General features: G+C 34.8%; 1 protein-coding gene across 4 annotated transcripts; it reads right to left on the reverse strand.

Moving 5' to 3' along the window:
* Positions 1-4054: 4054 nt before the first annotated feature.
* On the reverse strand, positions 4055-27338 carry LOC149067078 (poly(A) RNA polymerase gld-2 homolog A-like). Of its 4 annotated transcripts, none has more exons than XM_089252855.1 (13): positions 27213-27338; positions 22936-23534; positions 19420-19534; positions 17238-17352; positions 16139-16230; positions 14268-14331; positions 14048-14114; positions 12154-12227; positions 11463-11591; positions 11243-11289; positions 7729-7826; positions 7526-7641; positions 4055-4800 (listed from the first exon to the last, which is right to left on the reverse strand). In XM_089252855.1, exons 2-13 carry the CDS (start codon positions 23379-23381, stop codon positions 4667-4669), a joined length of 1497 nt encoding a protein of 498 aa, XP_089108981.1. In that variant the 5' UTR covers positions 23382-23534; positions 27213-27338; the 3' UTR covers positions 4055-4666. The 4 variants fall into 4 exon arrangements, with proteins under 4 accessions (XP_089108981.1, XP_089108979.1, XP_089108982.1 ...); XM_089252853.1 differs by having other exon boundaries at positions 7729-7862; positions 27213-27335; XM_089252856.1 differs by having other exon boundaries at positions 26971-27309.
* Between the last annotated feature and the right edge of the window lie 60 nt (positions 27339-27398).

Consider the following 27398-nt stretch of genomic DNA (forward strand, 5'->3'; position numbering starts at 1 on the left):
GAATTAACTATGCAGTTGTAATGTGTAGATTGACTATCAGTATAGGCTATGTGAGGATCTCAAATTTTTATATCCATTAATAAGATTTTCTGAACACACCAATCAAATGGAGTTAAAATGTTTTATCCCGCCAAGATTTTTGTCCCCTCTGTCCTGTACACTTAAACTAATGATAAAGGTTTTGATCTTTCATATTCAGCACAAAATGTTGGAGGGCTCTCTAAAGCTTATCTATCAATCAAACAAGAGTGGCACTATCTGCAGTTGTAATATAGTTGGCAACTGAAGGCCATTTTTAAAAAATGCAGATTGGGTTTTTAAGGCTTTGAAAATTTTGCTCAACGTAGGTATAAGGATGTTTGGATTTCAACCGCTGATTAACCAGTGTCAGCAGGGGCGTAGTCAGAAATTTCGTTCGGGGGGGGGGGCCAAAGTGACAGGACAATGGATTTGGCCATCTTTTTCCGGTCATTTTCTCACATTTCGGGAGGGGGGGGGAACCAGGTCCCCCTTCATTTATCGGCAGATTGACCACTAGGCACACGTGGCCAAACAGTTCTTATGAAACCTACTGTAGAACTGCTGCCCTCCAATATTTAAACAAGATACTCTCATCTAATATCTACTTTAGAACTGGAGATAGCACAGCAAACCCTTTCAGGAAAATATTTTTTACATATGGGACCATTCAAGTATTACGTAAGCAGATTTTCAGCCATTTGTAACCCCCCTCCCTGTCAGCAGCTTGGACTATTTCATATCTTCAAAAAGGGGTGGTTGATGGCGTAATATTTAAATGCGGCCCCCCCCCCCTCTCACAGCAGCGGTTTTCAACCTTTTCTGACTCGCGGAGCCCTGTTTAGTATATTATTTATATGGCAGTACAATTTTGGCCTTTTTTGGGTTTATAAAATTTATTGATTTTATTCTCGAGTGGCTGCGGAGCACCGGTTGACAACCACTGCCCTATAGTATGAAATTATATTGGTGAATGTCACAAGATACTACGGTAGGTCTTGCCCTGCTTCATTTACATAGGTTTATTTTTATTTTTTGTACTTGTCGGTTATGTGGACAACCATTGATAAAGTTTGTGATATATAAGGTATAGAGAGAAGCGATGTCACGCTCCGCTGTTCATATAAAGTACAAAAGCCTGGATAACCAAGCAGAGATGTATATAGTTCAGGGAAAAAATTCACATTCCTCTGCGAGGAATCAATCTACCAAAATCTCACTGTTCTAACATATGCTCTAACGAAAGAAAATGTCTGTCCTCCGTAGTTCAATGGTTAGAACATTCGTCCGGACAGATTGGTGGTTCGATTTCCCAGAGAAATGTGAATTCTCTCTCTGAACTAAATCTCGATCTCTGCTTGGTTATCCAGGCTTTCGTACTTCACATCTATGGTAGCCTGCATCAGAAATATTCCACCAAATTCTGGCTGCAAATTCAACAAATAGGCCGCCGTGATCATTTATGTATAAAAATCGGGACAGTTGACCAGCAGTAAAAAATTACCCATCATATGAATTTGCTGCCACCTATTGTTTTGGAAATTGTACTAGTTTGTTTTCTAAATGACAGCAGCATAGGTCTTAATTTTTCCCATTTGTTATTCATTGATGGAATCGGTGCCATAACTAGGCTTGGGCAACTGAGGCACTGTGGGCCCCGAGCCGAATAGGACCCCCCCCAACAAAGTTTAAATTTGTTTTACAACCCTTTCAAGAGACCCAGAGAAAGCACACTACGGCCCTAAATGAGGTTCTTGTATAGTCCGCCGACCACGAGATGAATTTTCGCTGCGTCATGTCAGATGATTTTATTCAATTTTGGGTAAAATGATTGCACATCGAGAAAAGTTCATCAGTGACTGAGCTTTCATGATTGGTATGTCCTTCTAGGATAAAAAAAAATCGTTTGACGTGCCGTAGCCAAATCTCATCTCGTGATAGGACTACTATATTTCTGGATAGATGGCAGCAATAATTAGTATTTAGACATGGCCACTTTGTAACCAGAGTCCGTTACTATGGCCACTTTGTAACCAGAGTCCGTTACTATGACCACCAAAGACCTGTGGGTTCGAATGCCACAGTGATTTTAGTTGGGAATCACAGGAAACGAAATTCAGCCAACTTCGAAGCGTGAATGCAAGCTGATCTCCCCTTTAAAAAGACCTACAACGGTACAATTATTCAATCTGCACTTTCGCATTTAGAAAAAAATTGATGGCAGTACTACACGTTAACCACCAACGTTAGGTTCGCAATACCAGCATCCACATTCAAGCATGTACCAATTCATTGGAAATTCAACAGAGGGATGTGGGGTTTAGTAGTACAATCGGATGCCGTTATAGCGGAAATCTTTTAACAACAATTTCTCTAAGGCCGGTATTATACTTTATAAAACTTTTGAAAAAAGTCCTTTTATAACTTGAAAAACGCAGCCAACAAGGTCACCGGTTGCATTTTCTAGAATGTAACCAATAACCTTATTGGTTAGATTGGAAGTTTTATAAAAAGAATTTTATCAAACTTACAGTATAATACCAGCCTAATTCCCAGATAAGTTCACATAGGAACAATGCGAAAACCTGGAATTCCTTTATAACCGTGATTTTTCCGATCTCTTGGAGCTAATTTTAATGGGATTAGACTTTTCACATGGAACTGCAATATAGTGCTGGGCTGGCTACAATTCCCTGAGGAACATGACAAAAAAAAAAAAATCCATAACAATCATAGTTCTGACACAAATGTCTGGAAATACATCAATTTACCCCTTAAGCAACAATGACAAAATATCCCGAATCCATAAAAGTCTTATTTTAACATTGACAAGACCAGATATTTTATGCTGATTTCTCAATGAGAAACTTTCCTCATGCCCTCAGTCTGCACCTGCTAAAAATCAGAAAGTATTGTTCGGTAAAAAAAGATGGCATTTTGAAAAGATTTCCACCATTTCTATAATTGCCGCTTAAAACTTATACCAATTTGTTGGCAATTCTTGAATATTCACAGAAAAAAATTGGTACACATTGGAAACTTGTGTATTCTGGTTTTTTTAATATTCAAAAAGTGCTGTCATCTATGTTACGAGATGAAAATTAGCAGGTTCATTAAGTTGCTGAGCCTGAAAGCTTCATATACTGTGGGATCAGAAGAGTATTTACAGAGAACGGCGCATAAAATTTGAGAAATGGTCATGAAAATTAGACGAGAAAGAAAGAGCAAAACCCCAAATCTGCCCCAGCTTAACCTCCCCAACTCCTGCAAGTGCATCAGTGTCTCCAAGTTACTCGTTTGGTCAACCCCATGCTGCTTATGCTCACTAAAGGCCGTATTTCACAGACAGAGTTTAAACTACAATCACAGATTAAAGGATTACCGATCAACACGAATTGGTTAAAATCCTCAATTTAACCAATTCGTTTTGATCTTCAATCCTTTCACCTGCCATTGTAGGTTAAACTGTGTTGATGAATATGGCCGTAAGTCACTCACGTGATCTAGGTCACTCTTTTGCTCACTCACATGCTTGCAAACTCTCTAGGTCAATCAGTGATCCAGTCCTGTCTGAGAGCCGATCTCCCCATTAAAAAGTCTCGCCACAGAGAGCAACAGGCCTACAATGGTATAATTATTCATTCATTACACTCAACTCACTACCAGTTGAGAAAAAAAACTCATAGTTTAAAAAATGTATTGTAGCACTACACAGAAACAAACTTCACGGAAGGTTCACTACATGTACACACACATTCTAACATGTACTAATTCGTTAGAAGTTCTGTAGAGAAATATGGATGAGGTGCATATCTGGTTTAGTAGTCGTCCCTAGCTGTCTGGGGAGATGTGAATTCATTAAAAAAGGGTTATATATACATTTTGCCATCCTTCTATTTTTCTTTGTCACTCATTCCTCAAATTTTGCTGCCGCTACCCTGTAAACATGCCACTGCTGGCGATACAGGCGTCCGTTAAAAAAATTTCATCATTACATAATTTGATCTTAAAATGTAAAAATAAATTCCAACCAACATACATATGCAACTTTATTTCCGTTTAATTTTTTTTCTCTTCAGATTCTAAAACATGGCAGTAACAGTTTTTTTCCTCACACACACCGACCAGTAGCGATTTCATTTCTATTAAAACAAATTTTCTTCACATAAAAAAAGTGGACAATCATAAATTTCGAATCGTCTTTCCGCAGCACGCACATCATACACACACAAAACACAGGTTCCGTACACTTAAAAAATACACTAGCAATAAATATAACTTCCATACACACAACATCCACACACAAAAGATGTATATCATATAATACAAATATATATACACAAATTTTCAGAAGCTATATAACGTGTTCAGTTCATTCAGAGCGATATCACATGAGTCGTCGCATTAGTTTCTCGACATACGATATCAGTAATAGAAAAGGCAGGAAAAAAAATGCTTATCGCCACTGAAGCCATTTTCTTTTCTTTTTATTCGTGCATCAAATTGAATTCAATAAACTTTTTTTTTGGTGATTTTTTTCAGTAATTTAATTTTTTTTTTTTTTTGATTTTTTCATACTGCTCCCCCCCCCATGTTCAGGGATGAAAAGGGGTGAGGAAAAAACGCTATCTATCCAAATGAGCAACACTCATAATTTGAGAACTGCGGATATGTCCTGGGTGTTCTTCAATTTCATGTACGTGACACGAAACGCTGTCAGAATGCGCCCAAAGGAATCTGCATCGTAAACAGCACATGCTGTATTGGTGCGGTTGAAAGGTTCTGAAAATAAAATAACAAAGACTATTGGGTATCTGCATATTTTTTTTTGTTAAAATTAAAATAGTTAAAACGTAACTAAGACAAAATTGTTACTAAAGCCAGGTTTTCCCTAGGATTAAAATTTCTGCGCCGTCTGCAGTGTGAAAACGCTGATTGGTAAAAAACCTGACATTGAGGGTTTTTCTTAAGCATCAGGTGTTTTCACACCGTAAGAAAACCTGGCTTAAGGACGCTAGCTGGCATGGGTGTTCCTGATGAAATCGTAAGGATAATTGAAGTACTGCTATCAGAGAAGGTTCATCAGGTTTGCGTAACAAGCGTCATGTCCAGAGAATGCCAAGTGCAGTAGTCCAGGGATCGATTTTAGGCCAAATTTTATCGGATGACATTACTGTTGTCTCTCTCAATTTTTGTCAAAATTAAATAGTTGAAACCTGCGTATACTTACGTATCACTAAGGCTGTGTTACCCATCCTTCTATTGCAATTCGCTGTTCTCTTGAAGTTATTTTCTCCAGTAGAAAAACCACTAGGGGGCCTAAAAATTACATGACAACTTTCCAGTTGAGTAATCAGTATCAACTCCCTATTTCAACATCACAAAGCGGATCAATGCATTTGGGCAGACGCACCGATCCTGAATATTATCAACTAGGTAATGAAACGTTGCAAGTAGATTACATGCATGGATTTAGGTATTGCAATGAGCAGTATCCTGGATTTTACTGAACGTTATCATGGCATAGTTTGCAAAGCTAATAGAATTTCACACGTTACGTGGGGTACACTGCAAATGTGATGCATATACGCTGTCATATGCTTTCTGTGTATGTTCGCCTGACTCTGAAGTTTTGTTCACAAGTATAGAGACCCTACAAAATTAAGGACATATCCTCAGTAAGCCACAGAGATCCTTCGCTAAATTTATAGCTGCATGAGTGGCTGGTCCTAGGAAAAGACATCAATTTCTGGGTCTGCCAAAAGCTCTAGTCCAAGGGTATATAACCTTGCTTGGCCATTTCATTTGTTTAAAAACTTTTAGCAGGCTACTTAATTAAATGATCTGGAACAGCACCACAGGTTACCTAAGTGATCTAAATGTGCCGCAAGTAGTCACTCAAGTAATCTGGAACTGTACTGTGGGTCACTTTAGTGATCTCAAAAATTGTGCTACATATTTCTCAAAAGATTGTGTATATATGCTGTGGGTCAATCAAGTTTTCTGGGAATATGTCACGAGCCAGTTGAATGATCTGTCACTGCGGGACATGAAAATTATGTGGGCATATGTCACGGGCTGCTCAAGTGATGTGGAACTTCAACAAAGGTCACTTAAGTGATCTGGAAGTGTGCCACTAGTTCATTTTTACAAAATTAGGATGGTTTTTGAAAAGAAACACACATTCAGGAGGACACATAAACGAAGGAGAAGGTGTTCAAACAATTTTATATTCTTGATGTGTCGCTGTAATGGACTCTTTACATGAAATAAAACTGCTTGATCACACACAGTTTCACATCTGTTCTGTTTTGAGCCTTCCAATACCAAACGATTGGTCTGAACCTAGGTTAGCTTGCTGTCTCTTTGGGGCCATTCAAGTATGTCAGCAGATTTAACTATTTTTGAACCCCCTTCAGCAAAATTCTGTTAGCTCTGCCCCTGCTTCCTAACACATATTGAAATAAGCAGCAAACTTGAGAGGGGCATATGCCCCCCCCCCCCTCCACTAAACGATGAAAAATTTGATGCAACAAGTACTTTTAAAAAAATTAATGTTATGTTTTTTTACGTCATTATAATCAATTTCAATGCTATTTTTGAAAGCTAAGAACTCAAAATTTTTCTTTAATTCGTTGCAACCCCCCCCCCCCAAAGCCTTCAAGAATATACACAAAGTCTGACCACGACCTTCTGATACTACTTCTAAACCACACATGCACCTTGTCCACACACCTCTGCAGAAGTTATAACGAGAATCTGTAAATATTGGAATGTACATATTATAAACATGTGAGGTTTGTTTCTATGTAATGCTTGTTATGTGTGGTGCCGTTATCCGCCATCAGTTTTTCTGAGTGAAGTGTATTGATTGAACACCCCCCCCCCCCCTTGATGCAGGGTTTAAGCTAGTTGAATTTTTTGCAAAATGCAAAAGAAAATCTTAGAATGCAAGAGAAGTAGTAGCTACTTTCGCAAAAATACATGCAGGAGGTACAAAACGAGAAGACATCCAACCATAAATCATTAGCATTGTATCATTTTGCTAAAGCTTTTCGCTTTTTTGCTGAAGGAATTATTTTATCTTGCTTAAACCCTGCATGAATGCTGCTGTTATACTTGAATGGCCCCTTTCGGATTGGTCTCACTGCTTGATTTTACAAAACAGTATTTTTCATGAACTTATCCTCTGGTCCTGAAAAGGATATACTGTTTCTTCTATATTACCATCTATAAGCTTTTGATTTTACAAATCAGTTTGTTAAAACAAGTGATAGCTATTACCACATGGAATTAGGGTAGACTTTGCACATTGGATCTACCCAGTCATTGTCCAGGAACCTTGTAATAACATTCAACACTAAGGTCTTCAAGAATTACGTAAATCAATAGAACCAGCTAGAGCTTGGGCTCTAGCTGGTTCTTTACCAGAAGGGATGGGACCTATAGGGGCTGTTGAGACAGCCACTTCATAGATTGAAGCATTATCTGAAATATTTCAATTTACCTTCAATGCAGATGTACTTCCAGTGGCCTCGCTTGTTTTTTGTGGACCTGTAATTCATAGCAGAGTGCTTCGGTAATTTGCAACCCAGCCTCACAGACATGACATCTCTGTCAAAACTGACGAAAAAGCAAAAAAGCATAATTAAAGACAAAAAATATCAGAAATTCAACAAACAATGTAATTAAATATCATCAATAACTTACTCGAAAATATTGCCAAAGTAGTGGAAGAAGCCAATGAGAAGTTTCCCCAACGATTCTTGATTCTGTGACTTGAAATTCGGCAGGTCATCATGAGAATCCTGATATTTAAGACAATTTTGAAGCAAATAGCTCTTCTAAAACAACGGACAACGCAGTTCAAGCAAGCAAATAGTTAACAAACATTACAGCTTTCACGCTCAACTAATCCATATAAACTGAAGGATCTTCAACCTGTTGTCAGTCGGGAACACCCCTCTTACCCAGCTCTAAAAGAAGAGCATCAATATAACCACTTTTTAACATGTAGTTCTCAAAACTTCAATCGACCTGATGGTCATCCTCGAATGGGAGCATCAATCAATATCTCGCGGCAGTGAAATCTGGCATTATTATTGTGTGTTCTTGGGTGCTCACGACCAGCAGGTTGAAGATTCCCATCATAAAGAATTACATGGAGAAAAGTTTTCATAGCAAATTCACATCCACTCTTGTGGGGTGCATTTGGAAAATTAAACTTCATTAGAAAATTTCATGAAATCGAGACTATTCATTTTCTAGAGAAAACATCTGAACTACAATTTTTTTTGTAACCAATTCTTATGACTAGGACTCGGATTTCTAAGACTTTGCATATGCCACTGTTTTTATGGGATAGAGTGATTTTCCCATGTTTTATAGTAATTTAAGGGGGTATTTTTCATGATTTTCAGAATTGAAGGGAAATTTCATATTATATAGCATTATTTTGCATAGAGAGAAAAGATGTCACTCTCCGCTGCTCAGACGAAGTACGAAAGCCTGGATAACCAAGCAGAGATAGGATATCTCCGCTTGGTTATCCAGGCTTTCGTACTTCATGTTATTTTGCATATTTCAGCAGGACAATGAAGACTATTTCCTCCCAAGATCACTCTTCACTAGCTTCATTTCCCACAATTAGTAATTTTTCGGCAATATTAACAAAAATCAGCAATTTTATTTGTGTGCCTTTGGCATTATTTTTGATGATGATTGGATTTAATATAATTTCCTCAAAGAAATATGGCCAGCCTATTTATAAAAAGTGAATTTTAAGGTTTTTATGGCATATTTTAGGTTCTTTAAGGGATAAATGAATTTTTTTTTTCATACAGTATATTCTATCGTATTTAGGTCAAAAATGCTAGCCCTACTTATGACATTAAAATATTGTTAAAAAATGTCAAAATTACTGTCAAGAAACTGCTAGACCGGGAATAGATTAAGATTTTTAACTGGTTGATCAAATTTCAATAGATTAAACTTTTCATAACAAACGTAGTATTCCTGCAAGTACTAATGCAGAAGTAAAAAAAAAATTACACGTTTCTATGTGCAATATTCACCAAGATATTCGAATTCAAAAGTTGGGAAAGAACAGCATAAATAAGGAAAAGGAGCACTGTGTCAGTTTATGCTGTTCTTTCACAACTCTTCGAATTTGAATACCTCAGCAAATTTTTCCACTTGGAAACATGGATTTTTTTTGGTCTCCGATAACTTCCTAATTAAGTTTTCAGCACAAATTTAGATTTATTTTATGACTGTTTTCACTTTGGAAACTGATACAGAGTGATTTCCGAGCACGTTTTAAATTGGAGCCCCACCTCTACAGCAAATGGTTAATGAGATAAAGGCAGTATTAGGACAGGATATCCTGTATAACGTTAATGCTATAAAAACATTTTATTTCTTTCGCACACCTATTTTCGGGATTTGAACCAAATATAGTAAACTCTGGGGCGCTCGCATGAAGATATTTAATATGCTGAACATATTTGTTCTTACTGGAATTTATTTTGGATCTTATTTTAGAAAAAGTATTATTTTAGGTTAGCTCCCCTCATTTCGAAATAACTTTGAGCTTTACATGTTGCTTGTTTCCCTTGGAAATGGCACGAAATATCTGGAGAGGGTCACTCCAGCATACTATTGAGGCTGGTGACCAACTGATGCTTCCCGAACATCAAAGCTGCTGCTCACAGTGGAGAATATATAAATTTTGAGATCTTCAAAAAAAAGCTCCCAAACTAAATTTGAAATCAGTTTTGATTGAACCGACTTGCATTTCCCAATGCTGAAAAAACTGATAAAATTATTGATTCAAGAATAGGAATGTATAGGAAAATCATTTAAAAGGGGCATACATTAGCTTGAGGATCATGTAATGCAAGCATTCACAATTGGTTGTTCAGTAATTTGTATGGTGCTGATAAAGATTCTTGAGCTGTTTGAAATGAACCCATTGGGAATTGGTTTCTCCAAAGAAAGTTTGTGTACATACAAATGGATTAGAACCTCTTCAAGGGATCGTATGTTACAAGATCAGTGCGCTAATGTATACGCTTGTTAAAACATTTAATCGGTTTTCTAAGAAATCTAGTTTCTAGTAATTTATAAAAACTTTTAATGTAACATTCAACAGAATTTTAAATCGAATTGATAGTTAATTGAACTAAATTTTTGTAACAGCAATTAACAATTGATCGATTAACTCACCCAAATAATTCGACCAGCCCTAGAAATTACTAAAAAATTGTCTAAAAAATTCTTGATGGTAGCCTAACTCCCTTTGATGAAAAATATTTAAAAGCACATCATTGGTTATCTCATTTCAATTTATTCTTGCCAAATCAAAATGACAGCTTTTGACAAAATTTGTTTTTCAATTCACATCAAACAGACGTTGGTGCCCCTAACCCCTCCAGTGGCAAGGGGGGGGGGGGACTTCCAGTAGTAGCAATGTATTTTACAGACATCATAGCAAATTGTTGTGAGATCATACGAGCATCTTGCTGGACTCAAATCCCATTGGCAGCACAGTGGTGGGGCCTACTGAAATTGATTTTCTGCAGTTTTCCCACCGTTGAGGTGCCAAAGCGAGCCGGTCTCCCGTTTGAAAAAGTGTATTCAAAGAGAGTAGGTAGACCTTCAGCACGATAGTTACGTAACATGAAAATTAAGGCATTTTATATAACACCATAGGCAATTTACTATCGAATGAGTTGGGCTGGAAGTGTGCCTGTGTACTGAATGGTATCTAGTGTCCTGTGGGTATTTTCAAGTACTGCCACTTAGTTCTCAAACTATGTGTAAAGCGTAATTATCAAATATTTGTACCATTGTAGGTTCATAGTTCCATTTGACAAAACCTAACCAGAGATCGGCTGATATTTACACCTCAAAGTTAGGAACCACAAAACAAAATTTTGCCAATGACTACTACTTAACCATACATGCATCTCATAAAAACATTCTTCTGGGAAATTTTGTAACTGGTACATGCCAGAACATGTGCATGCGTATATATATTTGCAGCCTTAACATATTCATATTAGAGTTACCCTTTGGTGTACTGCAGGCAAGTATCTCACATACCTAGGCTAACGTGCCCATGTACCATTGGTCGTGCCGATGACAGACCAATACCAAAAGAAAAATATCACAGTAGGATTTTAAAACAATCAAAAAAAGCAGAAAAACGTTATAAACCTACCGGTCGCATTTTTTGTAAACACGGTAGGACTGGTGGAGAGCAGCCACCTAAATTTTAAAAAAAACATGAATAAATATACAGTCTTGGATTATACATTTCACCTACGCACAAGGGAAAAAAAACAATCATATATGAGACAAATACTAAAAACAATGGCATTATGATACAAAATTTCAAATGGATGCCAATTACTTTCTTAAAATTAAATACCAAAACTTACACTGCAGGTAATGAATAACCATGAGTGTTAGAGAATAACTGGAAAGCGTCATATCCTTCGCATTATTGATATTGTAATCTTGAGCCCATTTTTTTATGACAAGGACAAGCGGTTGCACCCTCCAGTCCACTAAAACACAGAAACCTCAAAATTTTAGAATAATTTGACTACAAAAATATTTTGCAAATTTTAAAACACTAATATCTGAATTATGGGGGGAAATGGACTCTAGTAAATGGTATCCTCAGAATGGAAATTTAAGAAATTTCATTTCAATCACATTTCAATATGAGCTCTATTTTTAGTTTGGATACATTGAAACAGGAGAAAAGGTGCTCTGCTCATGTTGAAAAATATAATAGTTTTATTTAACGTAAATTGTCAAACATTAACTATGCACTGTTTGTGTGTTGCTTTTTATGTGTAATGTTGAGTTTTTAGTTTTACAGTACCACCAGTGAGTGAAATTGGGACTTTTTTAAATTAATTGAAAAACTTTACGCCATGATAAGTATTTTATTGCAAACCACATCTTTTTATGTCAATTGGTTGGTGTGTTGTTAATATTTTAAGTTGGGTGTCCAAGACTTTTCGCCCACCCTGTATATCTAATTTATTGTTAATCAACAATGGAGGCAGAAATAAAATACATTTGTAGATGAACACATTAGAGCAAAAATCAAGTACTTACGGCAACAATAATTCCTGATTAAGTGTGTATTCGCTATACCGACTGTGTTATTTATGTTCAGGTCAACCTGGATACTACAATAGAGACAGCATTAGGAATGTGCTCATATAAAATACCAGTTGATTAAAATTTAAATATAGTAATTCAGATCAAGGCAACAACATACAGAAATAATGTTCATAAAACAAAGTTCTTAAACCACGTTATTTTGGCTACAAATTACTTGGTAATGTAGCACTTTCACTCTTTCACAACATATTTTTCAAAAGATATTTACAATAACCAAATTGATCAGTTATTTGTCTGAATTCAGAACTCCATATTAAAAAGATAAAAAAAATTAACATTTTCACAGCAACAGTATAAAATTGTTCACATGAAACAAAAGGATATAAAATTATTTTTAAGCTACACAATAAAAACTGGTTCATGTGAATCATCAAGTTCACAGAAATAAACTACATGCAAAATCTAAAATAGTACATGCAGTATTCTGCAGTTAAAAGGTAACAAAAATAAAAATCTGTTGAGCTAACTTTCATGGCCAATGAAAGACAGACAATTCTTTGGTTGCTCAGACAATTAGAAAATTTGCATGGGTTTTTGATAGTCAAAAATTGAGAACTGGAAAGGGAATATTGGACATTAGCAAAAACTTCTGAAGCAACAAATCTATTCTCAAGGGGAGGGGAAAGATCATAGCTGCTGAAAGCCCTGTATAATTATTATTGTATTGTAAATCTATTCTCGAAGATTTTGGAAGCAATAACTCAAATCCACTAGTATGTGTAAAATTGTATATGCTCCTCATATGGGAACACAAAAATATGAAAGCACGACTTTCAAATTCATGAAAATCACAACACTTCCAAAAACAAATCCATATTTCACTCACTTGAGTTGCTAAGCCTTAATAATTTCTAAATGACCATAAAAACATAACAATCCACAAACTGAATGATACCAGTAAAACATAAAGGGTGATCATAAAATAACTTTGCCAATACATAAGCCTAATATAAGCCTACAGTGGTTGCAAAAATCAATGGACAGGAATGAAATTCAACATATAGGCCTAGCTGTTTCACAGTATATTCAAGAACGGAAATAAAAAACAAAGCTCTAGCAGTTAGGTTTTGGCAACAAAATTTAGAAAAATTCAAATGGAAACACTTTCTTTTATGCATTGCAAAGTGATCGATACAGTAAATAACTATGAATGGCAATGGTTCCTGTAGCACCTGGCGAGACTGGACATGCCAAGAAATATCTCACCAAGGGATTTTTTGGTACACTAATACTGACTTCCTGCATCAGTAATGTGAACGGCATCGGTTGTTTCCATGTGTTTCTTTGTCTGCGTCTAGCACCAGCATTTATCAGGCTACATGCACCATTCATGGTTTTTCACAGCATCCAACACATTCCAATGTATAAAGGTCTATGTTGCTATTTTAATTTTTTGGAAATATTTTTGCTGTTATCATAACCACAAGTGCTGGGGTTTTATGTTCTTTTTATTCTCAAGAGCATACTCTGAAACTACCTATAACTTAAATTTCATTCGCAATCTGTTTTACGGGCTGCTCTGGGCTCTTATACTGGAAAAAATATTTTATGATCACTCTGTATTATAACATTATGTGAAATATTATGGCATTCCACAGATGAATTTGAATTTGTGATTGCTGTAAATAGGACTGAAAAACACATAATTTAGCTGCAAAGTTTCATTTAGTTTTCACCCCAGAAATAGATTTTTCCCTCACAAAGTAAATCAATTGGAAACTTATTTTGACGGCTTTCAAAACTAAAGTATAAAAGATTGAATACATTACTTAAATATCCTAAGTTGAAATATTAGCAAAAAAATATTTGAAACAAAAATACTAACTTCACATCATCTGTGAATTTCAATATTGGAACTTTTGCAGTGATAAGCTCAGTACTCTTTATAAATGCTATCAAGAAAAAAAAAAAGAAATATATAAAACTATTGGTTTCCTAAAAACAGCAAATATTTGAAAACTAATTATATTGTTCAAACTTACTCATAAAAATTGGTTTTCGGATAATGTTCAATGAAAAAAAATTAATCTAAGAAAATTGCTTACAACATCGATTTAATATTCTCTGAACGCATCTCAACAAGAGCATCGCTTCTGTTTGCTGATCAATCTAAAACAAAAAATACACAATTAAAGAAAAAGCATGACATGCAAATTAAAATGTTAAATTCAGTTTTCTACATGGTGAATTCAATGCATACCCTACACTTAGGTGAAAAAGCTTGTTTCTTATTCTTTCAAAGAATTTCAATATCATAACATGCTCTATAAAATGTGTTATGTTAAGTTTAATCATAAAATAAACCAGAAAGTTGTTTTTAAGAGCTAGTTACAAATATGTCCCATCAATGGAGTTTATTGAGCACCAACTTTCCCAAACTATAATTTTAACAATTAAAATTTTAATTGATTTAACCAATTAGAGGAGGCAGAATTTTATAGCTGATTCCTCACCACTTTTACCCTCTAATTTCCCCCAATTCTATGAATGATGGTAGTATAATAATGATTTCATTAAAGGGTGACTTCTATTTTATCAAATTCCATTCTAATATGTGCTCTTACTAAAGGCACATATTAGAATGGAATTTAAAAATTCCGATTTAGAACATTTAGTGGAACTCATTTAGAACCCATAGTGGAAATGCAGAGCTACAGCAACTCTGCAGTGATCTTACATTTTTAATGTACTTCAAGAAAAAATTGAAAAACTTGATGAATATGAGATTCATATTTATAGTCATAATCACCATAGTATAATTTATAAACTATGAAAGTTATCTGGTGTGTTCAGTTGAAATCATTTACAAAATTAGTGACAACAGCTAGGCAAATACTTCCACCATTCACCAACACAAACTTTTGTAAAATGGGGTTTTCATTATATTAGCTCATGAAAGCAAAAAAGAAAAAATATCATTTGAATGTGGGTGGCTCTTTCAAAAACCAACCTCAGTTTCAAAATATTATGAAAAATCTATAACAAATTAGTCACTAAAAAATTGAAATGTATAATTTCAATTTAGCCGCCTTCTTATATTATACCTGTGATACTTTCTCTTCAAAACATTAATTTTGCAACTGAATTTCAGGTTAAAAATTTCAAAAGTAATTAGGGGATACATAATTAATGTTATTAATTGTAAAAAGTAAATTTGATAGCAAATAAACTATTTACCCAAAGAAGTGAGGGAAGGCAAATAAAATTACACAAGGGGAGGAAATGGAAAAAATTAAAAACCACTGTTCTAAATCTATCAGAGATATGTTGGTGCAATGTCTAGTACTGAGCAAGTTTAAAATACAGTATTGAAATTATTCAATATTAAAATTCTTATTCTTCAAAATGAAGTGCGATTTTTTTTTTTTTTTAAATTTCTGTACATAGTGAAACTTGGATATGACACACTGTGGACCAAGAAAAAATATCAGAGGGGTTTATTATTACATCAAGTGTCATTGTAATGAGGTTTCACCATATAAAAAAAAAAAATCACAAAGAAACACTTAAATTTGAACACTGCAAATTTCATGTTGGAATTAAAAGTTTTGGTAACCCAGAAATTGAAATTACACACACATAAAATATGTACCACAAAAGCTATTTTAAAAATGTTTGAATGTATCATAATGCCGATACTCTGAATATAGAAACTGGTAAACATGAATGTAAAAAAATTTTTCTATGAAGATCAGTTCTGGTCATTTTAGAACTTTTTTTAGAAAAGCAGCAAAGGTTAGAAAGAGCAAAAGTTCAATGCTTCCTCAGTAAATACACAGATATTGGTACAGATGATTTCTATCCATTAAGTTCAAGTTATACTACTGCCAAATTTTCTCATGTTAACTTAAGCTCTGAATATAAATTGGTATTTCAAATGATTAAATAACATTGAAACTAGCTGGAATAAACTTACCTCTGTAGCCGTCAATATCAGGCACATATCAATGTCACTGGTATTTGTCCCGAGACCATTGACTGATGAACCAACAACACAGAGATTACAAGCTGGAAATATATATTAAAACCTTTAATGAAACGCGTACCATCATGAATGATTTTTCTACTTGTAAAAATTCATATCTCTGAAAAACATTACCACTGCCTTGATGTAAACATAAAGCGTTTACATTTTTTTGAAGACAAATGCAAAATGAACACCCAAGGTATTCAGTTTTTACCTTATCTTATTACCTTCATGATTTGTATAAACTTTGTACAGTTTACACTCGTTATCACAACTCCTTCATTCCAGGGGAAACAGACATTATATTGGAAAGTTGTGTCAAATGTTTTCAAAAATCATAAAATTTACCTTCTCTGCTTTTTCTAACTGTTGGAACTTCCCTTCCTGTAATCGACTATTACTACTTAACTGTACATGCACCTGTAATTGACTATATGAAAAAGAGAACCTCAACTCTTCTTCCATAATGGAATCTTGGTATTTAATTATGGTGAACAAAGTACTCTTTGGAATATTCAATGATTCTATTTTGGCTTTCGACATCAACTTCTTGTCAACTTCCTTCAAAACTTCCAAGATAATGCATACAAGATTTAAAGGTTTAAAAGATTTAAGATATAAAGATGTAGCGCTCTATTTATTCAAGATAGCCATGTCAAATGAACTATTTTTGGAATGAAAGCATAAGTTGCCTGTATATTCTTTCATTGAGAAATAAAATTTGTGAAATGTGTTGTATAAATTTGGCAGGCCCTGATGACAATGCTACTTCTCAATACAACAGTAATCCCTATACAGCGATGTTTTCTCTTGATCTACAGAGTATCATTATATCAAGGTTTCACTGTAACTGATATCATAAGGATCTTAATTTTGGTTTTTACTCTTATGTTATAAAATCAGAAATTGCGTTTTGGACATTATAAAATAATGTATCATTAATACTCTATAGTTTTTTGTAGGCTTACAATATACATCTCATAACTATAACTTGAGTACTATTCTCAGTGAAAATTAATAAAGATCAAATCCAAATAAAAAAAATTACTTGGGAAAGCTTGAATCAATACGTTATGCACCGTATTTCTCAGTCTCATCTTTTTAAAGTATGTTTCTTCCGGCTGTCGGCATCTCACATAATGCTTCCAGACCTCTTGGGATACCTGAATAATTAAAAACGTATATTTTAAAAAGGTAATTTTTCTAAAGCAATATTACAACTTAAAACATACATGTACCTCAAACATTCCTCTGGTGAATTGCTAACAAATTGATTACACATAGGAACATTGTGTATATGTGTGACCTTAACTTGTTTATGTTGTCAGTTGTGCTTACTCTATGTCATACTGGTGCTACCATATTTTAAAGTGAAAATAACAGATGCCTGAATGTTACTGTTACACAATTATTTTGTTTAAGGTCTGCCTACTTTCAGCTAGGAGACTTTCAAATGGAAGACCAGCTCGTATTTGCACCTCGAAGTACTCGTAAGCAATAAATATTACAAGTAGCACATACAAGCAGTAATATTACAAGTTTCAGTAAAAAATTTCAAATTACTTCAATTTTACATAAATCTTTTCCTAATGAAAGATCTGGAACACAATATTTAGTTTTAGTCTTTACCAGCATCTGAAGTCAGTACACGCATCTCGTACACATGCTTCTGGAGAATTTCTAATGAATCTATACATGCAAGAATGTTTTGTGTGTGTTTAGGCAAGACCCTACGTATTAAAGTCAGAATTGCTTGTGTGTTCTTGCAGGTGATGCCATCTACCTTCCATATTTTGAAGTGAAGATGGCAAATGCTTGAATCTTCATGTAATTAAGTATCATATTGGAAGTCTGCTCGCTTTCTACAGAGGTTTTTCCCAGTTCAGAGACTAACTTTTTTCTTATAGCAGTCTATAAGAAAACGACCTTGACTTTTCTTTTAGAAAACTTTTGAAGAATTTCATGTAAAGTGGAAGATTGAGGTAAGAAAAATTCCATGAAAGAGCTTAGGAGTGGATGTTTTCAGTGCAAGATTGACAAGTCTGATTATCCATATGCATGTATCGAGACAGAAAACACCTATGAACCGACTGGGTTATGCACATACTATAATAAATGATCTTCAGTTTCTCAACTTCCCATTTCAATTCCTATTTACCCAATTGGGAAACTAGCCTATTCATTTCCACTTTCAGACCTGTCAAGCTTCAGAAAGTAAAAATTCTGTAACTTTCTTACGAAAATCCTGAAATTTAGTTAAAAATCTGGCAAACATACTTTTCCCCTGCCAAGTTTTTTCTGGCCATAATAAAAACCAAAATAAAAAATACACAAGGTGATCATACTACCTATATTTTACGGGACATTCCCATATTTTTCGAAGTCATTTGTTGCCCAACTATTCTAAAGAAATTGCTAGAATTACTGTACATTTTCGTTATAGTTTTTTTGCAAAATCATTCTAAAATTAACAGATTTCTGGAAACCCTCAATTTCCCTCCCATTGGCAGTTAGGAATTTTACCCAAACTAGAATGATGCCTTGTATTTTCCTGTACATAGATCCTGATTTTCTGTAATTTTTGCTATGAAATATGGATGGGAAAGTAATACTTTTTGAATTATCTATCAGGTGTCTTACGATCAAACACGTATTAAAAAACCACTTTCAACATGAATGGACCACTGTTTGTTTATGCTAATAGATTTGGATTACTTTGACCACTGTTCATACAAATTACTTACTGTTTAAGTGATGAGATCTCAAACTTTTTCATGTAAATTGGGATAACTTTTCGAAAAAAAGAAAGTGGTTGCATGGAAAAAAGCAAACTCAACGTCTTTTCATTTTTAAAAAAATTATGGCAATAACTTGGGAAAAGAACTTGGGAAAATCTAGAAACCCTGTGAATGTCGTGAAATCTGGCATTGCCAGGCTGAATTCAGAAAGTTGGCAGGTCTGAGCTATCAGTTAGTTTTGTCTTTTCTATAGCCCTTCTTGACATTTTACAAAAGTTCTTTGAATATTAAGAGTACTTAGAACGAATTAAACTACTTTCCTTTGAAACCTATGGGAAATTATGTTCCAGCTAACGAATTTCTATTACAGAATGATCTCCATTAGCCTATAGATATCACTGCCTCAGATATCATTACATGTGTCACTTATATCTGACATCACAAAGTTTACTATTAGATAATCATATGGTACGGAAAAGAAAAAAATCTCACTCTGTCCCACTGGTCTCCATGAAAAATATAATGGGAACTTTGTTTCGGATGAGAGTTGTAGGAAACATTAGCTGCAGTAGATGACCGCCGATAACTAAAATGGGAGTTCTTTTGCCTATACAAAAAAAAAAAAATTTTAATGCATTTCAATAAACTACAATGAAAAAGTACTAATAGTTGAAACAAATATTAATAGCAAAAAAAAATCTCTAGAATAAATGAACACTTGTAAAATTTTGCTACTATAGTGCAATTCACGGGGAGAAAATTTTTTTCTCAATTGACACCATCCCTACAAATATTACAGAACAAATACGATAGAACAATTCAATGTTCCAGAAACTGCAGATAACACTAACATTACCAATCAGCATTCACCGCATTACAGCAAATCAAAATAGAATGTTTCATTAGTGCTTATAGGACCTACTGTAATATTAGGAATATAAAAACATCAAAATGAAAATTTAACCATTAAAGTTAAACAATGATAAATATTGATTCAAACACTGGTTTTGAAATTCTGTGCTAAATCTGCAATCTTCTACACTATAAACATTACAAAAATAATATACATGGGGGTTTGTTCAAAAAGTATCCAACCATAATTTTTTGTGCGTAAACTAATGCAACTAGGATGATACAGTTTGGTGCACGTATGTAGGCAATCCTAGTGTGTACATGTGTGAATTTTTTCCTACCTACAGAAGCTACCAATCCCTAGGAGACTGAGTGAAGATGTGTAGGTGAGCGCAGTTACATTTTCATCTTTGACAAACTAGCAGAAAAAGCTTGAACAATGCTACTGCATTAATTTTAATGCAGCTGCCAATCGCAACCCAGAACCTCTTGATAGTACTCCTTGACAATGATTGCACCATGTGATGCATACTCATGATGAACCAGGGTTGGTAAAAAAACCCGGTTTTTTTTAAAAAAACCAAAAAACCGGGTTTTTTTGGTTTAAACCAGGTTTTTTTGGTTTAAACCGGTTTTTTTGTTTTAAATAGTATTAACATTAAAAACAATAAAATTTCTGAAAAATCATTCAAACTTCCAATAATTAACTAAAATTAAATGTTTATTAATGAAATTAACACTATTCCCATGCTAATTAATCAATAAATATTTATTACATTTTAACAAAAACCAACTTTTGCAATTTAATTATTTTTTTGCTTAACTCAATGGGTTACTGTGTGTTTGAAAATTCTTTTAATGTTATTATTAATCATATAGTATATAAAGGTTTTTCTCCAGTTACTTTCAGCATACTTAATTAGGAAGCTATTTTGCAAAAAGCAATAAAAATTAGGTGAATATAATGTATTTAATGAAGCATAAATAATGCAGATTAATTAGCAATGATTTACGATATACGGGGTGGTTATAACTAAGGTTCTGATTTCAAAACACTGTAAAAAAAGAACGATTGTCAGAATGACTTGAAAATTGACATGAATATTCCTGAAAAAATTCAATTTTATTTGATAAAGGGGAAAAAGATAATTAAAAATGTAAAATTAACGACATCATCCAACATGCGGGAAATTTGCCCGCAGAATGGAAACGATAGCCAGTCACGGCAAAATGATAACTTAATTATAGCATTTCACGATTTCATAATTCATGGAAACATCACAAAAAACAAAGTAATTGAACAAATAACTACAACTTACTTAAGAAATGTTAAATATGTTGTCCACCGCATGTTCTTACTATGAGGTTGAAAGCACAAAAATTCTTGTTCAACAGCGAAATCGGAGTATGCCACGGTCATAATGTGGATGTTCTTGCAATTCAGCTTTATTAAACCACTTAATCTGACCACTGTTTATAACATTTTGCGGTCCCCCACAGCCAGGAGTTGCAAGGGTTGAGGTGCATCCTGTCAAAATGGGTCTTCTGCAGCTGCTTTGCTGGTATTGCAATGTGCATCTTGATAGAAGTTCTATCACACACTGATGCTGTGGAAGTGCCGAAATGATGTGGTTGCACAAAATAGATTATACTGTGGGCCAAGTACAGCATCGTCTACTTGCACATTTTGCACTTTTTTTTTGCGAAAGAAACTTCCATTGCTTCAGGAGTATCCATGCAAATTTTCAAGTCATTCTGATCAGTACTTATTGTATAGTTTTGGAATCAAAACTTAAATTATAATCACCCAGTATATAGCTGATTATTTTTCAAAAATCTGTTACTACTATACAGTAGAACCTTGATTAACTGGGCTTAACAGTGTGTGTGTGTGTGTGAAAGTATAAAAAAAACAACTATTGAATATTAAGACTGGGAGATATACAGTAGGAGATGTGCTACTTCTTATGGGAAAGAAAATGAAAATGTATGTGAGGTAATGTAACCACTAGTACACTAGTCTTTGTCCTTTAAGGACAGCTGGTGTCTTTATTGGATTATAGGACCACCTGGCTCTAGCATGATGGTGTCACTACTGTAGCTGCTTCTTTGTGAAGAGAAAAAGAAACCCTGTGAGATAATACACCACTACATTTAGATGTGTGATGCAATCCTTATTCATGAATTTGCTAAAGATAGAGCATCAGAATGTAGCCAAAGGGTAGAAAATGTTGTAAGAATGAGAAATTTTGGCTTTTGTATATAACTTTAAATAACTAAGATACTTCATATGAAAAATATATATATTCTGGCCACTTTTATGAGACTTTTTGAAAAAAACCGCTTATAAAATCTTATGTCATTTAAAGATATACCATCAGAATGTACCCAAGGATATAAAATGTGGTAAAAATGAAACATTTTGGCTAATAATGAACCAATATGATATTTTTCAAGGAAAAAAATTATATTTAGGCAACTTTTATTTGATTTTTTGAAAAAAACCGAAGTGGTTTTTTTAAAAAAACCACTTGGTTAAAACCATGGTTTAAACCAACGTGGTTTAAACCACACAACCCTGTGATGAACCACTGGAATAAAAGACAGTTAGCATGACTAAGCAAATCCTGAGGACCAAATTAGTCAAAATGGAATGTGGATGGATGAATCCAATGCTAATGTTTGCTTCATCCATAAGTTCTCTGGTGATGCACGATCATTGAATCATGATCAGTCAATAATGATCTCGTTTCTAAATGTCAAAAATCTACTTAAACATGTTTCACTCCCCGTTGCTGCCATCTTCGAAGCGGCTTTACCACTCCTTTATCGATATGGTGCCCATTTCTTAATCTTCGAAGGTCTGTTGAATTATGCGGACTGTTTCCACTTTGAAATTACTAAGCTTCACACAAAATTTAATGCAGTAGCATTCAAATTTTTCCCGCCAGTTTTGTCGAAAATTAAAATGCAACGGCACTCACTTCATTAACCTGCTAGCAGGTTAAAATTCAAGCATGTGCACTAAGATCGCCTACATACATGCACCAAACCCCGGCTCCCTAGCTTCATTAGTTTACGCATAATAAATTATGGTCGCATACTTTTTGAGCAAACCTTGTATATTTATCTGCTTATAAATTACAACAATTTTACCTTGGAGACTTAACAGGAGATGTGCCACCACCTTCGCACGAGGACAATCTCCGCCCAACATTCGGTGAAGCGCTCACCGAAGACGGCGTGGAGGAACGGGAACTGGAAGCAGTGCCGTCACTACCATTACCAGAGTCCAACAGGCTGTCCTTGGAAAACTGTCTCTCCGGCACATTTCTAGCAAAATCTTTCCTGCACCACATTGGCATGTAACAGTTCAACGACTCCATGTTGTGCATCAAGAAATTGACTGGGATTCTTTTCATACTCGGAATATCAAACACGACTGGCGAGGCGTAAACTTGCGAGAGATGTCCATACGGTATGTATGCAGATAGAGGATCAACAGCGATCAGGGACACGTCACCATAAGACATAAGAACAGGCGACTTGTGTTGAACATAGTTTCCTAAAAGCCACGGTGCCGAGTATGGACTGTGATACATACCAGTAATGGGAGTTACACGCAACAAAACCAGAATACGACACCCGGGCTTCTTGTGAACAAAGATAGAATGTCTCTTTTCATAACATTGAGGCCATCATTTGCTAGTTTGAGTTTCGTGAGGATAGATCAATCTTACAGCATTTATCAAGACCTACAATATAAACACAGAAAATATCACAATCAGAAAAAACTGGAATTGAAAACCGTAAAATTAACACAAAATTCTAATAGATTATCACAAGTTGATACCAATAACACTTGAAAAATAACAGATATTCACATGTTTTTAGTCAATGGTACTTTTTATGTATCAAAATGACGAAAAAAAAAATTTTTTTAAACCAAACACTTTGAGATCAGTTTTTCCCAAAAAAAAAATGTCTTCGTATTTTCAGGACATATAGTGACTTTTTGTTCTATGTTGATAGACATGGCGATATGAATTACAAAAAAAATTTAATATTTCTGATACGATTTAATATGTCTCTCTCCGCTATTACTATGAAGGTTTCAACAGCTGGTTAATGCAAAGATAAATCCACAAAAGAAAATTCAACTGTCCTTGCAGGGAAACAAACCAATGTCTTCTCACTTGCCAGGTGAGACCACTAGATCAATGAATCCTCTTTCCTTAGAGCTCGTGTGTACCAAACGTAACCATACATGGACAGCCTGACTAAACTCAAGCCAAAGCTCACAATTTCTGACACTGCCACTAGATGGCAACTTATCTGTAGCTGATGTCACTCTCTGCTATTACTACACCTTCTTCAACAGTTGGTTGATGTGAAGAAAAATTCATGAAAAAAAATTCCAGTGGCTTTGCAGGGAATTGAACCCACTCTCACTGCGAAACCTTCATAGCAACAGTGGAGAGTAACATTCAAATAAGCTGCCATCTGGTAGCAGTGTCAGAAATTGCTGAGCTTTGGCTTCAGTTAGGGCTAGCTGTCCCTGTATGGTCTATTTCAGGGAACATGAGCTCCAAGGAAAGAGGATTCGTTGGTCTAGAGCACTTACGCAGCAGATGAGAGGGCGTGGGTTTAACTACCCACAAGGCCGGTTGAATTTTCTTTCTCACATTTATCTTACAGCATTAACTAGCTGTCAAAACTTCCCTTTTGAGAAAAGTTCTCTCATATTCAAAACGAATGTACTGCTATCTCTTGATTAAAATATGCAGAGAAAATTAAGAGCATTGTATTACAGTAAAAATTCAAGTTATTCTTTTGATGAAATCTTAAAATTTTATACAACACTAAGAAATTTCTGACACTGATCAATTTTTAATAATCCCCGGAGTCTAAGGTTGGTATTACACTAACCTTGACAATTACAACTAATGAGAAGCACATGTTACATTCGAGCGAATACAGCCAATAAGCTCCTCATTGGTTGCATTTGTCAAGTTCTGGTAAAAGAACTTTCATAAAACTTATTGTGTAGACCAATAATTCCCAACGTGGGCGTTAATGCCCCCCTTGGGGGCGATGAAAAGTTAAAGGGGGCGGTAGAAGCTGCGGGTAAAACATCGGATCTTATGGGTTAGATTGCGTTGGGGGCGATGGGAGAAAAAAATTCCTGAAGAAGGGGCGATGGGACAAAAAAGGTTGGGAAACTATGGTGTAGGCCAACAAAATTTCCCTTTTCGTAATATTTCCTTCACACATTCCAAACAAATGTGTTGCCATCTATTGATAAAAATTCTTATTGAAGAATATATATATAATGAGAAATATGTACATGTATATAGTTTTGCATTTCTCATTTGTTGGAACTCTCAAAACTTTCCATAAACCCTAAAAAATTTCCCATTTTTTGGATTTTTAACATACCCGAATTGGGCATGTGATGGGGAAAAAAATATGTGCCTGAGCAGAACTTTTACACATCCTGGACATGTCGGGCAAAAGATTTATACAGGACTATCATTTAATTAACTGAATGCAATAATATCAATTTTTCAGTTGCCATAGCAACCAGGGATTAATCAAAAGCCCTGGTTTATAGTATTTATATAGTAAAAAATCATGTATAAAAGGTACCTTGTACAACGATAATTGTCTATATATTATTCTTTGTTCCCGACATACCTCCTATCCATTTTATAACATATCCTGTGTAACAATAATTTTACCCTCTTGAGTACCGTTTACATATGAGGTTTCCCTATTTATAATCTAATGTTTGCACACTCAGAAAATTACATATACATGGTTTGCTCAAAAAATACAGGCCATAATAAGCAATGACACTTTAAGAACCACTGCCATAAGAGAATTCATTACTCCTTGAGTAACGACGTAAAAATGAATTTTGATAGGAGGAACCTCTAATAACAGCTACAGTTAACTGATAGTGAAAAGTCATATCTATGGGCTTAACTGTAAACTTTTATACAGCCTGAGCCACCCTTAAGCCTAATATGTAATCAATCTCAGTTATGTTTCCCAAAAAAATCATGAAAAACCATTGTAAATGGGAAATCTTAAAGAGAATTAAAGTTAAACTATGAAAATGAGTCGTACTAAGAGACAAAATGTTATAAGTGGGAACGTTATAAGCAGGGATCGACTGTATTATATGTATATTTGTGTGCCACCATCTCTATAATATCTATAGTTATTATGGTGATGATGTGGATAGGCATTATGGCTAAAAATATATATAGGTACCCAAGTTATAACTGTCAGCCTTTTCCTCATCAAAAAATTATGTACACCTCATTTGATAAAAGTTACTCATGGATAACTACTTTCATACACAATCCATTTTTTGTAACATTGCAAAATCCTACATTTATATTATGCTTGAATAAAATCAATACACACCATGCTTTATAGATTTAAATTTCAATTCTTTGTGAAGGCATTTAAAAAAATATGTTAACCATTTCACTTTTGAAAAATAGCTCGAACACATGCCCGCCTCCCCCCCCTCCCCCAGGTCTGTAACTAGCCCGGGACCCCTTGCCGAATAAGTCTCGCAAAAAATGTACACTTGCTTTACATACAATAATCTTTTTTGTGGAGGTTGCCAGAAAGAATGCTATGGCCCTGCCCTTTCTCACATGGGCAAATGAGACATGTGCCCAGGGCCTATTCGGGTGCCAAAATAGGCTTCTCAGGATATTTTGATTTCAAGAAATATTAGCAAATGTTTTTAATTTCTGATTGTATTGGGTTAAGGAGCCATTTATGCCCCCTCTTCTACCCCTGCGTACACCTCAAAAACTGCTATACATACTTTAGGGCCTTAAAAGAATGTGTTTGCCCAGGGCTCAAACTTATGAGAAACAGGTCCTGCCCACAAAGGTGAGAACAACAGGGCTCCAGTCCAGGGAACTCTGGGCAATTATAAATTTGTTTCTTCACACTGTAAATTCACTTTTGAAGGCCCTGCAACAGGGTGTGGGGCCCCATGACTCAACCAAGTTATCTTTTATGATAACACTATGTTAAATACTTTGAGTTATCTTAGAGAGCCACCTTTCACAAATTTACAAAGGCACTAACTGCATGATTAAAAAGATAATTTATAAAGTTACAAGTTATTTGATTTTTTTAATGATTTATAATGTGAAATACCTTGAATTTTCTCTCACACAGCCCCTTCTATACAAACTTATTGAATGAAAAACAACTTTTAGTTGATAGACTATTTCTCGCGAATGAATGATAATGTTTGAACATTAACTGATTAACTGTTCATATAAAATATTAATTGACTGCGCCTATTCAAGATTTATACTCGCTATAAACTTAATATAATAGGATTTAGAAAGCGGAAAAAACAAAGAAATTGGGTGGGCGAACCAACGCCAACGTACCTGCATTTATTAGTGATTTGGAAATGTAAAAAATGATGCCGCCCCATCACATACTAATAAAACCGATGAAAAAAACCTGATCCGGGATTTTTCTCACAGGCATGTATGGAGGACAGTTGCGTAATCGAACCGACATGGTGATGCCAAAATCTCAAAAACAAATGATTTGCATTGAAATTAGAAGTA

The sequence above is a fragment of the Pholcus phalangioides genome, unplaced genomic scaffold, assembly GCF_987345545.1.
Source record: "Pholcus phalangioides strain wild (caught in Gottingen) unplaced genomic scaffold, Ppha-v1.0 ptg000031l_1, whole genome shotgun sequence".
In the NCBI taxonomy this organism is placed as follows: Eukaryota; Metazoa; Arthropoda; class Arachnida; order Araneae; family Pholcidae; genus Pholcus; species Pholcus phalangioides.

Excerpts from the sequence above, each read along its gene's own strand:
- LOC149067078 (XM_089252853.1), bottom strand. The coding sequence starts at position 23,381 with ATGTATCACAGTCCATACTCGGCACCGTGGCTTTTAGGAAACTATGTT. Across the intron at positions 19,535-22,935 it reads TCTCCTGTTAAGTCTCCAAG|GCAAAAGAACTCCCATTTTA; the intron begins GTAAAATTGTTG and ends TTTTTTGTATAG. Across the intron at positions 11,592-12,153 it reads AATCAGGAATTATTGTTGCC|TGGACTGGAGGGTGCAACCG; the intron begins GTAAGTACTTGA and ends TCTGTGTTTTAG.